At 38.7% G+C, this 14,168-nt stretch overlaps 1 protein-coding gene across 2 annotated transcripts in view; it reads right to left on the bottom strand.

Moving 5' to 3' along the window:
• The window catches only part of LOC130911114 (RAS guanyl-releasing protein 1-like), a 90,961-nt gene that overhangs the window by 7,663 nt on the left and 69,130 nt on the right, over positions 1–14,168 (bottom strand). For both annotated transcript variants that reach the window (XM_057828830.1, XM_057828829.1), the window contains exons 8-11: positions 13,954–14,070; positions 9,093–9,368; positions 8,942–9,022; positions 26–130 (exon numbers count right to left, since the gene is read on the bottom strand). In XM_057828830.1, coding sequence (XP_057684813.1) covers positions 26–130; positions 8,942–9,022; positions 9,093–9,368; positions 13,954–14,070 — 579 coding nt within the window. The remainder of the gene's footprint in view (positions 1–25; positions 131–8,941; positions 9,023–9,092; positions 9,369–13,953; positions 14,071–14,168) is intronic.

The following is a 14,168-nucleotide window of genomic DNA, read 5'->3' on the forward strand; positions in this document are numbered from 1 at the left end:
TTTAAAATGTATTAGTAGTACTCACATCCACCATTTGTTTGACATGTTTGGAAATGGTGTCGGGGTCAAGGCGGGGGGTTACCCCGGAACCCCACTCTGCCACCACAGGCGGTTTAACTGGAGTTACGGGCTGCATTGAAACAAAGCAAATTGATTACACACCCACACAGCGTCGTAGCTTAACTTTGCACTTTGATGTGGTTGAGTGACGGTTGTGGCGTGTTTTTCTCCAGAAACGATCACACCCACGCCGCTAACACAAAAGTGTGCTTGTTTGTTGAGAGCGCAAAATGTGGTGACGTTATCTCTATATTAGATTGACATATAGTATATTACTCCAACAATTGATGGTGATATCACAGTACTGTTTCATCATGATGTTTACGCACACAATAAAGGGGTGTCGCAATACTGTATCATTGATCAGGGATCGTACTGGTCATTGACATCCTTGAAAATACTTAGATTTTACTGTTGTTTTGAAAGTTTTAACCCTTAAATACCTGCAACATGAAGCAATTATCAGAGAATCCCAAAATTTGAAAAATAAGGTCCTAATAAAACCTTTTCCAAATTTGTAAAAAGAAAAGTCAAAATGAATATGTGTAATAAGCACTCTGATATCTATAACCCTTGCTAAATCCTGTTTGTTTTTCCCATGGAACCTGCAGATGCATGTGTTGACTTGCATCATTTTTTTTTTTTTCAAAAAGGACTGTCAAAATTCTGAATTAGTCTCAAAATCATGAATTTTTAGGTGTATCAAATGTGATACGTTTGGCAATAAAGGGTTTTAAAAATTCTTGAATTTTGGGTATTCAGTGATCCCTCAAAACCCGCCACGATAAGTGAAAAACTGCGAAGTAGCGTCAACCCCTTTTTTTTTGTGTGTGTGTGTGTGTGTGTGTGTTCAATGTATTTATTCAGATTTAGCATTGGAAAGTAATACATACAAGGTATGATTCAATAAAAAAAAAACAAAAAAAACATCTATATACAGTGGTATGAAAACGCATCTGAACCTTTTGGAATTTCTCACATTTCTCCATGAAATCACATCATCAAATGTGATCTGATCTTTGTCAAAATCACACAGATGTAAAAACAGTGTCTGCTTTAACTAAAACCACCCAAACATTTATAGGTTTTCATCAGAGATGTCGGGTCCGATCACGTCATTTTCCAAATATCGGAATCGGCAAAAAATATCGGCCGTGCCTTTTTTTAATATATATATATTTTTTGATTAAATCGTTTTCTAATTGTATTTAACATTACAGACATAATATGTTACCCTCATCCAGAGTCTTTAGTTTAGGCTTAAGGTAGGGTTATCAAATTTATCCCAATAACGGCGGTAATTAATTTTTTAAAAAATGTATCACGTTAAAATATTTAACGCAATTAATGCATGCGCTGCCCGACCCACTCTCGCATTGTCGCGCTCCATCTCTAATGGCGCCATTTTGCCTATATAGAGAGCTAAAAAGCAGCGTAAAATGAGTAGAGTGAATTTTGGCAGCCTTTGGAGCCTTATTTTAATTGGCTAAAGCCTTACAATCCCTCTCCCTTCGATTATAAAGATCATGGGAAGCAATGTGGGGAAGCAAGGTAGCAATTGATCTTTTTCTTAACACCTTATGTTATTTCCCAACGCAGAGAAGATATATGAATTGGTAGCACTACGCACAGTCATGGTTCCACTTCCCATCCTGCATTTGGGCATGGCCTTCAGTATCATTTACTGAAAGCTCAACAAATACACAAGATGGCAATATTTAGTCCCACAATATACAAAGTCACAAGTATTTCTATCCGTGGATCCCTCTCACAGAAAGAATGTTAATAATGTAAATGGCATCTTGTGGATTTATTGTCATAATAAACAAATACAGTACTTATGTACTGTATGTTGAATGTATATATTCGTCCGAGTTTTATTCATTTTTTTCTTAATGCATTGCCAAAATGGGGAAAAATTATCGGGAATGATTGGAATTGAATCAGGAGCAAAAAAAAGCAATCGGATCGGGAAATATCGGGATCAGCAGATACTCAAACTAAAACGATCGGGATCAAAAAAACATGATCGGAACAACCCTAGTTTTCATATTTTGAAGAGGATAACATGCAAAGAATGACAGAAGGGGGAAAAATAAGTAAGTGAACCCTCTGCTTAAGGTGACCTAAAGAGCAACTGAAACCTATTTTTACCTAACAATTTAAGTCAGGTGTGTGCCCAATAGGAGTGGCAACCTCTTGGTACCTCACGATACGATACGATTTGCGGTACAAAGCTCACGATAACGATCTGACGATATGGCGATACAACGATTATCGATACGGTCTAGGATATTCTACAAACAACTAATAAACAGAAAAACAAGCTTCTGCTGTGAATTGGAATGAGTTTATCACTCGTAGACGTCCAATCCGTTTGAACCTCTCACTTCAAACGGATTGAACGTCTATGGCCGTCAGTGGCAGCCAATGCCAGGCAATGAGGTCATTTTGGGCCATTTAAGGTTATTTACCTGTTGATTTTGAGTTACTTCCTGTTGATTTTGGGGTATTTTATGGGTCACTTCCAGTTTATTTTGAGTTACAGAACAGGAGGTGACCTGGGAATTACCCAAATGAATAGGCAGTGACTCAAACTCAACAGGAGATGACCTGTAAATGCCTTAAAATGAACAGCAATTGACCTGTAAATGCCCTGAAAATCGGACCGAATGACTGAACGCTCTGGTTTCGAATGGACGAACGTTCCCAGTCTAAATGGATTGGGTGTCAAGCACCGTCAATGCAGCCTTAATTTAGACACTGTTATGGTGGAAGATTTTGGTAGCAAATTGTTGGTTCATTTTGATTGAGTTTTTTTAGACATTGACACCTTTTTAAAACAATATTTCGATTCTTGGCAGGAGCATATCGATAACCTTTTGGGATACAAAGTATCACGATGTATCACCATTTTGATATATTGTCACACTCCTAGTGCCCAATCATTGATGAGTGGTTTAAAGCTGCTCTGCCCACGATAAAACACACACCTGATAAGAATTGTCTTGATGAGAAGCATTGTCTCATCTGCATCATGGCTCGGTCAAAAGAGCTGTCTGAAGACCTGAGATCAAGGATAGTTGATTCGTATCAAGCTGGGAAAGGAAACCAATCCATCTCTGAAAGTCTTGATGTTCATCAATCAACAGTCAGAGAAGTTGTTTAAACATGGAGAGAGTTTGGCACTGTTGCTTCTCTCCCAAGGAGTGGCCGTCCACCAAAGATGACAGCAGGATTTCAGCGCATAATACTCAGCGAGGTAAAAAAGAACCCTAGAGTGTCAGCTAAAAAATTACAGAAATCACTGGCACAGTCCAATATCTCTGTGCACACATAAACTACAGTGGGGAGAACAAGTATTTGATACACTGCCAATGGGTTTTGGGTATATGTAAAACTATGGCCAAGAATGGTGTTCATGGGAGGACTCCTCAGAGGAAGCCACTGCTGTCTAAAAAAACATTGTTGCTCGTTTAATGTTCGCAAAAAGGCAATTGGACACTCCACAGAAGTTTTAGTAAAATATTTTGTGGACTGATGAAACCAAAGTTTAATTGTTTGGGAGTAACACACTAAGTCATGTATGTATGGAGGAAAAATGGAACAGTTCACCAACATCAACACCTCATCTCCGTGATGGTGGAGGGAGCATCATGATTTGGGGCTGTTTCCTGCCTCAGGGCATGGACAACTTGCAATAATTATTGGAAGAATGAATTCAAAAGTTTATCGGGATATTTTGCAGGAAAACCTGAGGCCTTCTGTCAAACAGTTGAAGCTAAAAAGAGGATGGATGCTGCAACAAGACAATGATCCAAAACACAGAAGTAAATCAACTTCAGAATGGTTTCAAAAGAACAAAATACATGTTCTAGAGTGGCCAAGTCAAAGTTCAGACGTAAACCCCATAGAGATGCTGTGGCATGACCGAAAGACCGCGATTCATGCCAGACATCCCAGGAATCTGACTGAACTACAGCAGTTTTGTAGAGAAGAATGGGCCAAGATAAGTCCTGATCGATGTGCCAGACTGATCTGGAGCTACAGGAAGCGTTTGGTTGACGTTATTGATGCCAAAGGGTGTGTCACAAAATATGAAATGTGATGATTCACTTACTTATTTTACCCCCTTCTGTCATTGTTTGCATACAATCCTCATTAAAATTTGAAAACCTATAAATGTTTGGGTGGTTTTAGTTAAAGCAGACGCTGTTTTTTCATCTGTGTGATTTTGACAACAATCAGATCACATTTGATGATTTTTATGCAGAAATGTGAGAAATTCCAAAAGGTTCTTTTCACAGCACTGTATATTTTTTACTAAATGGTTTATAAAAACATCAAATGTAAAACTGTAATTATGATAACTTTTTAACATGTTACTGTCCTGCTCAATTATTTATAAACAAAAATAAAGTTAAAAAAAAGAAAATATTGCCTTTTTGAAATGCTTCATGAACACTAGCCACGTTTACATGCTGACTTTTATTCATACCGATTCAAATCATTCCGAATGGAAATTTCACATCAGCTGTTTACATGTCACTTCATCTATTCCGATCCAGCGTTTACATGTGACTGCCTTTATTCCGAAAGGACGTTTGACAACTGCCGTCTGACATGCGCAGATTAATCAAAACAAAGCGTCACGTTGCAAAACATGGAGATCGATCGTCAGATCAGCTGCTGTTTTAACTTTTCGAGTGGAAACAAAACTTCAGAATGATACGCCGTTCATTTAAAAAGTTGTGTGGGTGCGCTGTGCGTGTGCTTGGAAGCCATGTTGCAAGTGACGTTACTTACGTCACCGAGTGACGTCAACACGTCAGTACGGAGCATGCGCAGAAAGAACGCAACCAGACACCATTCCGCTTCCCTGTTTACATGATATAATTTTACTTCTAATCGGTTTGGGGAAAGGAATATTCCACCCCTGTGAATCGGAATGAAATTCCATTCGGTTTGGGCCTGTTCATTCCGAATGAGGTGTTTATATGGAACACATTTATTCGGTTTGAACAAATATTCCGATTGTAATTGGAATATTTGGCTCCATGTAAACGTGGCAATAGATTGATATACTTTACCCATTATGACAATATTCGTAATGGGTTTAAATTTCCAAGCGCCTGTTAGCTTAATGCTAATACATGATGAAACACCTTTGTCTAAGCACAGTTAAAAAAAAAATCTCAACATCAACACCAAGTTTAAAAAAAACAAAAAAACTGGAAAATGGGGATGGGACTACGTTTAGAGAAAAACAATCATTTTTGGGGGGCCAGATCGCCCAGCCCCAGTATGACCACTATCATATTATTTATTATATTTTTCACATTGCAATATAACAGTATGATATCAGTCTTTTCAGCTAGAACACGGGTGTCAAACATATCACATACGGGCCAGATCCGGCCCACCACATAACTTTATGTGGGCCGCAAAAGTAAATCATGTGTGGGACTTCGTGTATGTATTTTAAAGGGCAACTGAAGACCTTTCCAGATTTTGGTGTAATTTTACGATTATAAACTTTGGACGAGTTCGTCAAAACAACCATGACATTATAAACACGTAATTGCAAGGATAATTTGCGTTTTTTTAGTTTTTTTGCTCTCCGTTAATGGTCCCTTCGCAAACCCGGAAGTGTGACGTAGATTCCCCGACGCAACAGAGAAGACTATCCACAGCTAGCATAGCAGCAACAACGATGTCAGTGATATTTCCACCAAAGGTAACCATTCAGGATCGCTCTTTCGTGACGCTACCGATGGCAAAGGGTCCCAGGAAAGATGAACTACAGTACAATTAATCCCTACATGTTTGAACCTGAGGCGTCAGATGACGGCGATTTACTTGACACAGCAGATGTCGTCATGTCGCCAATTGACAGCTCGACACTTCACGAACGGGAGAGTGAGTGGTAAGCCTAAATCCAGCATTGTGATTTTTTTTATTTGAGAGAATGCGATTACATGGTATTATATTTTTCCATGCTCTCCACATAGCTAAAACTGGATATTAGGTAATGGGACAGCTCCTACCGATCTAAATATGGTAAAGCTAGCCCAAACGTGGCTAACTGAATGATATGTTATTGATTTTTCAAAATAAATGACAAAATGATTTTATTTTCCAGGTGTTGCCGTAAACCTTCAAGGAATTACCCTTCCAAGAGTATGCCTGTGTCGTCAGGAGATCCCAGATGTGAGAGCCGAACTTGAGGCTGAAGCACTGACAGGGGCATGAATTAAATTAAAAAAATAAAACCATAAATTGTAAACAACATTGACATATTTTGTTGACTGTTTAATGTATTCTATTGGTATATAATATATTGTAATTACATTACATTCTGAAACAATGTTCAATAGGCCACAATAATAAGTGATACCAGATTTATGTTGAATCGGCATCAGCTTTCGCTGTCAGATTGTGACACAGCTAAGTTGTTATACAAAGCAAACAATGGCACACATCAAAGAACATACATTTAGTAAGCAACACAAAGTTAGGATAGCAACGGACTAGCGCAACACAAAAATGATAATGGCAGTGGAAAATATGTATTTACTCTTTTCTGTAGCATTAAGTGTTCTCTATACCAAGATAAATCATTATTATTAAAATCTGAAGGTGACTAGATTTTTCTTTTAAAAATGTGTACTGTATATATGACTAGTTTATGATTTCATTTCATCAAAATTTGCTACATTTATTTCTCCTGTCATCGTCATCTGATGTCGCAGACGGAAGAAATTCAGCATCTGGCAGGCCTCATAGGATCTCTTCAGTCGTCATCGCTGGACACCGCATCACTTGGGTCATCATATGACTCGACGCACTCTCTTGATTTTGGGAAACTGGGTGGCGACTGACTTGCAACGCTTTTTTTCATCGTGTTGAGGGTTTCCGCCGCTTAATTTTTTATGTTTGGCTTCCTGGAGAAGAAAAAAAAAATCACAGCAGCATGAAAATATTGGATGAATCCTAATTTAATAATAATTTCTTGGTGATCAAATAATAATGCCTCAGTCAAAGCAGCATCTATCTGATGCTATTGTTCCCTCCTCAAATAGGCAGACCTTGATTTGATGCTGTAGTACAATAGTTATTGTTTTATTGAGATGTATTTGATAGGTTAGGGCCTGGCAGGTGGATTGTTTGGATTTACATAATACCTATTGATATAGTAATAAGATCACATAAGTAGACCTGTCAGCAAACCTATCTACTTATGACAGGGCAACAGCAACAACAACAAAAATGTCACGCTTCAACAAACAGGCAGTAGGAGTCCCCCTCGTTTATCAACAGAAGTGCATCAAATTTTAGAATCATAAAAGCCATTAAGGGTCTCTACTTACGTCTTTGTAAAACCAAGGTTGCATTGTTGTAGGTTTTCAAAGCTGTCGTCGCTGAAATGATGAAAACAATGAGCCGATTGGGGACCTGTATGCATGCTCACAAAAACGGTCCAAACCTTTGCAGGAGAAGTTTTTTTGGACCACTCAGAGTCTCGAGTCTTCCTGTGAGCAATTTATCGCTACACATCAAGATGGCATGACGAATCTCGCGAGTAAAACCCAGAAAATGTTTGCAATATATGGCGAGGATAGTGTGGTGCTATATTTCAATGTTCAGAGTGGTGGCGAGGCTCCCTGGAAGTTACGTCATCAGGTAGCGGTCGGCAGGGCGGCGTGTCCCTCGTTGCTATGGTGTTGCTATGGCCATAACTCAAAAACTACGCGGTCAATTATTATTATTTTTTTTTCATGTGACTTTTTGAGACAGCGAATGATGCAATTAATACAATTCAACTGAGTAAAACACTCAAGAGCGAAATCCGAAAAGCTCTTCAGTTGCCCTTTAAATACAATTTGAGTATTTACTGTTTTTCCCCTTTAAAAAAATATATCAAATAAATAATTTTTAGAAATGAAAATAAATTTTAAAAAAATTTACTTCATTTTTAAATGGAAAACTGAAATTTATTTATTTTTAAAAAATAAATCTTGGACTAATACATAAATAATATGATGAGCAACAAAATCTCATATGTGACTTATTTCCTCAATTGAAAAATTAGAGAGTAAATATTGACAACAAAAAACTTATTTTTTTATTGTAAATAAAAAATATTAACAATTTTTGAAAATTAAGATTAAAGAAGAATATTAAAAAAAATTTTTTTTTTCCATTTCTCCAATCTGACTGGTGGGGGCTGTCAGCTCTCCCAGTCAAATTTGATTGGCCGTCTATCGCCATCAATAGCAGCGGACGAGATAAGAGTCTGGAAAAAGAGGATATGGACACTTTCATGTCTCTAAACCAGGGGTCCCCAAACTACGGCCAGCGGGCTGGATACTGCCCGCCTCCACATTTGGTCCGGCCCCCTGAACAATACCAGAGAACATTTGGAATTTTTTCTTTTTTTTCTCAATAGTGTTATTTATTTCCTGGCCCTTTTCTTTGAAGAACTCAGAGAACGTTATTTGGTTATTATCTATTTAAATAATAGTGTTATTATATTATATTATATTATATTATATTATATTATATTATATTATATTATATTATATTATTATTTTCATTTACTTTTGTTCCGTGAAGAATCCAGAAAGGGTTATTTGATTGTGGCTTTCTGAAAAACAAAAATTTTTTACATTTAGGCACTCCTGCAATCGTCACACCTTTTCTGTTACAAACTGACCCCGGCCCCTCATCAGAGAAGGGAAAAGTTATGTGGCCCTCACAGGAAAAAGTTTGGAGACCCCTGCTCTAAACGATTAATTGACTATGGAAATAGTTGTCGATTCATTTATCCATACAGCCGTGATCGTATCCCAGTTGTTTGTTGAGCACGAAGGTGACCGACCTGAATTTTGGGGTTCTTGGGTTCCTTGGTGTAGGACAGTTCATAGATCTGGTCCTCGGTGTGGTAGAGATCTAAAGAAAGCTGAAGCATCAAAAACATCATTGGTGACGGGATTCCTCTTAGAGCTCTGACCCTTGTCGGAGTCTCCTACCGTCAAAAGATGCAAGAGATCTTTGTTAGCCTCGAACGGCGGCGTGAGAGAGTGCAGCACCAGGAGCTCGTTGATGTTGCTGTGGAGTTGCTGCATTTTGCTGAGGTTGATCTTGTCCCCGTCCACAAAGTCGGGCAGCAGCTCGTTGAGAACGATCAGGTCCTTAAGGTGCACGCCGAGGATGGGCACCTTAAAGCCAGAGCATTCTCTGTACAGGCGGCGGTAGTTGCTGTAGTTGCTGTGAGACGACAGCAACTCGGTCATCTCGCTCAAAGCCTGACAGCGGGCGGGACAGGAGGGGATCGTTTAGTTTTCTTCGTCTACCTGAATCTTATTTCATGTAGCAGTGCAATTTACACGGTTCGTTCGAGTGCTTGAAATCAGTGTTGTTTTTGGCAGCCCTTTTAATTTTCGTCTTAGTCTTTTGGACGAAAATACCTAGTCAGGTTTTAATCATTTCAAAATGTGTCCGTCTCAGTCTAGTATTTTTAGTTGATGAAATCTCATACAAATTTTGTCTATTGTCAGCGATTAATAGAAATGTTTTAATCTGTAAAATACTAAAGTTTTAGTCCAAAAATAAATGAATAAAGTACATTACTTTCAGTTAATTAAACCCACCTGGATGCCATGAACCCTATTTGTAAAAAAAAAAAAAAAAAAAAAAAAAAAAAAAAAAAAATTAAGATGACGCTTGTCACGCTAAATGCTAATTGCTAACGTGAATGCTATACTAACGCGACGAGTTGCATTTGGTGCAACCATAGACTTCGCTATCAGCTGGCGAGACAGCTCCTACAGACTCGGCTTCTTGTAGGGGGAGGGGCCAGGCAGGGGCGCCGTATAGGGATGAAAAGTGATACTGATTCTAAGGGCCCATGCCCTGATGGGGGGCCCCCACAAAGAAAATTAGAACATTAAGTAATCATTTGCAAATTTAAATATTAATCATTATAATTTTAATAGGAATAAAACAAAGGGTTTCTTTTTCTTGTTTTGTTTTTGGCAAAAAGTAAACACCCAGAGAGCATATGTATTGCCAGCCACCGCCCACTAACCCCCGTTTTTTCATCAAATGGTTTGGTCCGCCCTTCCTTCGATCAGACTAGGAGCAGCGGTGCGCATTTACACCAGTCAATGACTCTGGGTGTGCGGAGCGAGGTACTGCAGAAATGTTTTCAAAACAAAAATCGGGTTTACAAAAGAGGAAACAAAAGAAAGCAAAACAGGAGATGGGTAGAAAAGGCCAACAGGATGTGACAAAGTACTTCACAAAGGAAAGTTGGTGTCTTGTGTCAGTGTAGTGCTTAAAATTAACCTGTTATCTTCGCTCCAAAGCGAGGTCCAGGCTCACTTCGTAAGAAATACGGGATTTTCCCGGCCTCAATGAGCGAAATTCACCGATTCAAAAACATGAATTCCAAATAATGACGGCCTTTTTTTGGTATCCTACAGATGTTTAAAGTTGGCGTGGAAATGTTTTTTTTTTTTAATCGACTTAAATCCAGTTTGTCAAGAATTTATTGAATTTAGTTTGTCATCAATTGAATTTAGTTTGTTAACAAGGGACCTCGCTTCGGAGCTGTAGCCTATAATGGCGATGGCTAGTTTCCAGATGAGGCTAAGCCTACTCCATAATGAAATACTGTAATTGTTTGCTAGCTAGTGTTTGCTCCACTTTTAGCTTACATTTAATCAGTACAGCAGGTAAACCCTTAGAAATCTCTTCATACTAAAACTGTTGTTTACTTTATGCTGTAACGTATACTGTAGTATGGTTAAGTTAAAAGATTTATTCTAAGCCATACATCAAGGTATTTCCTTTGAGAATATTTCTAATAAAAATGTATTTAGATTATAAAAGATGGCGTTCAGTACATTTCTTATAGATGATATCAGTCTATTCATTATTGCTCTATACACTGTATGTTTACATAAATATATTTTCATCTTGAATTAATGCAAAAAAATGCACAAATTAGTGTGTAAAGATTCACCAGAATGCAGGGAATTACATAGTTGATACTCTAAATGTGTGTGTGTGTCCCGGCACTGGTGGTGAGGCCCAAAGTGATATCTTTTCATGGGGCCCAAAATCCCTGGCAGCGCCCCTGGGGCCAGGCAGCGTCTTTTGTAGGTTTTCACTGCGATAAACTGAAACAGACGCTGCGTTCTCACACTGGCTTTAGGTGGAAAAAGGGCGAAGGTTTTAGTGCATACATGCAGGCAGGAATGTCTCAAAAGTGATTTGGTCGAGGATTTAAGGTAAATATTAAAATTTTAGCACTATGCATGCCCTTTGAAAGGTTGTGAATACAATGAAATGAATGGGAAAACAATTGTGTAACTTTAGCTTGAAATATTTACGTAAAATGAACGATAACACCTCGGTTTTTTTTTTTCTTTTAACCAAGAGTCTAAAATGTTTAACGTTCATATCTATAGAAATTTAAGGTTTTTCATATTTATTTACAAGAATTTTCAACTTAAAAAGCTCTTTGTTTTGTGATGGCCGCCATGTTGGATTTTGTATCCATACACAATAGCGTAACTTTATATTAAAATAATCAGGTAATTTTCGGCCAACTGCTAGTTTTTGGGGCAAAAAATGGTGTTTTCTTTCATGTAACATTTCAATCTAAAAATGACGAGGGCCAGATAGCCGGCAAGACGTGCTGAGGCAATAGTGACATCAGAAGTCAACCTAAATAAGTTGTGATTGTATATAGAAAAATGCTATTAAGTTTTTGATGTGAAAATTGAGTGATTTATTAGTTGTTGAAAATCTTTAAAAATTGCACTCAATCAAAAAAATTTAGGTCGCTATTTCGGGCAAAAATTTATATGATATGTTAAATATTGCTATTGATCCTGAAAATATAGGTGATTATTTCTGCATTTGGGGATTTTTGTGCATCTCGTGTAGAATCTTAGAATTTTATTGCCAAGTTTTGTTATATAAAAAATAGTTCATCAGGATTTTATTAGGGAACAACTTGCAATTTTTTGATGCTGCTGTTTTGGTTTTAGGTCGCTAGCTGGAGCGGCCCCGTTTCCCGTTAACCGATAGTGACGTGTACTTAGCACAGACCTACAGTGGGGCAAATAAGTATTTAGTCAACCACTAATTGTGCAAGTTCTCCCACTTGAAAATATTAGAGAGGCCTGTAATTGCCAACATGGGTAAACCTCAACCATGAGAGACAGAATGTGGAAAAAAAAACCTGAAAATCACATTGTTTGATTTTTAAAGAATTTATTTGAAAATCATGGTGGAAAATAAGTATTTGGTCAATACCAAAAGTTCATCTCAATACTTTGTGATGTACCCTTTGTTGGCAATAACGGAGGCCAAACGTTTTCTGTAACTCTTCACAAGCTTTTCACACACAGTTGCTGGTATTTTGGCCCATTCCTCCATGCAGATCTCCTCTAAAGCAGTGATGTTTTGGGGCTGTCGTTGGGCAACAGGGACTTTCAACTCCTGCCACAGATTTTCAATGGGGTTGAGATCTGGAGACTGGCTAGGCCACTCCAGGACCTTGAAATGCTTCTTACGAAGCCACTCCTTTGTTGCCCTGGCTGTGTGTTTGTAATCATTGTCATGCTGAAAGACCCAGCCTCGTCTCATCTTCAATGCCCTTGCTGACTGAAGGAGATTTTCACTCAATATCTCTTGATACATGGCCCCATTCATTATTTCCTTTACACAGATCAGTCGTCCTGGTCCCTTTGCAGAAAAACAGCCCCAAAGCATGATGTTTCCATCCCCATGCTTCACAGTGGGTATGGTGTTATTCGAATGCAATTCAGTAGTCTTTCTCCTCCAAACACGAGAACCTGTGTTTCTACCAAAAAGTTCTGTTTTGGTTTCATCTGACCATAACACATTCTCCCAGTCCTCTTCTGGATCATCCAAATGCTCTCTAGTGAACCACAGACAGGCCTGGACGTGTACTGTCTTCAGCAGGGGGACATGTCTGGCAGTGCAGGATTTGAGTCTGTGGTGGCGCATTGTGTTACTGATAGTAGCCTTTGTTACTGTGGTCCCAGCTCTCTGTAGGTCATTCACTAGGTCCCCCTGTGTGGTTCTGGGATTTTTGCTCACCGTTGTTGTTATCATTTTGATGCCACGAGGTGAGATCTTGCATGGAGCCCCAGATCGAGGGAGATTATCAGTGGTCTTGTATGTCTTCCATTTTCTAATAATTGCTCCCACAGTAGATTTCTTTACACCAAGCGTTTTACCTATTGCAGATTCAGTCTTCCCAGCCTGGTGCAGGTCTACAATTTTGTCTCTGGTGTCTTTCGACAGCTCTTTGGTCTCGGCCATAGTGGAGTTTGGAGTGTGACTGAGGTTGTGGACAGGTGTCTTTTATACCGATAATGAGTTAAAACAGGTGCCATTAATACAGGTAGCGAGTGGAGCCTCGTTACACCTCGTTTGAAGAAGTTATACCTCTTTGACAGCCGGAAATCTTGCTTGTTTGTAGGTGACCACAAACATATTTTCTACTCTAATTTGGAAATGAATTCTTTAAAAATCAAACAATGTGACTTTTTTTTCCCACATTCTCCCTCTCATGGTTGAGGTTTACCCATGTTGACAATTACAGGCCTCTCTAATCTTTTCAAGTGGGAGAACTTGCACAATTGGTGGTTGACTAAATACATATTTGCCCCTTTGTATGGCTGCCATTAGCCCGCCCCCACCCAATCAGGTTTCAATCAAGGGATTGGATGTCTAGCGTCGTCAATGGCACTGAAACGTGAATGAATGACGTCAATAGCAGGCTTTGAGAGGCTCAAAAATGATAATTTTTAGCTTGAAATATTTCTAAAGAATTAACAGTTTGAGTACCTTGGTGACATCAGGAGGCAGCAGGTTGTACGTGTCTTTGAGGCGGGAGATGGCGCTGTGACAGAGACCTCCAGTGACGGCCATCAGCGTGTTGAAGTTCTGCAAAGCTCGCAGTTTCTGCAATTTAATTTTACAAAAAAAGATGACCTTTTTGGAGTGGAAGGAACTAGGGGTGTGACAATATATCGAAATGGTGATATATCGTGATTCGTGAT

The sequence above is a fragment of the Corythoichthys intestinalis genome, unplaced genomic scaffold (genome assembly GCF_030265065.1).
Source record: "Corythoichthys intestinalis isolate RoL2023-P3 unplaced genomic scaffold, ASM3026506v1 HiC_scaffold_23, whole genome shotgun sequence".
Classification (NCBI taxonomy): Eukaryota; Metazoa; Chordata; class Actinopteri; order Syngnathiformes; family Syngnathidae; genus Corythoichthys; species Corythoichthys intestinalis.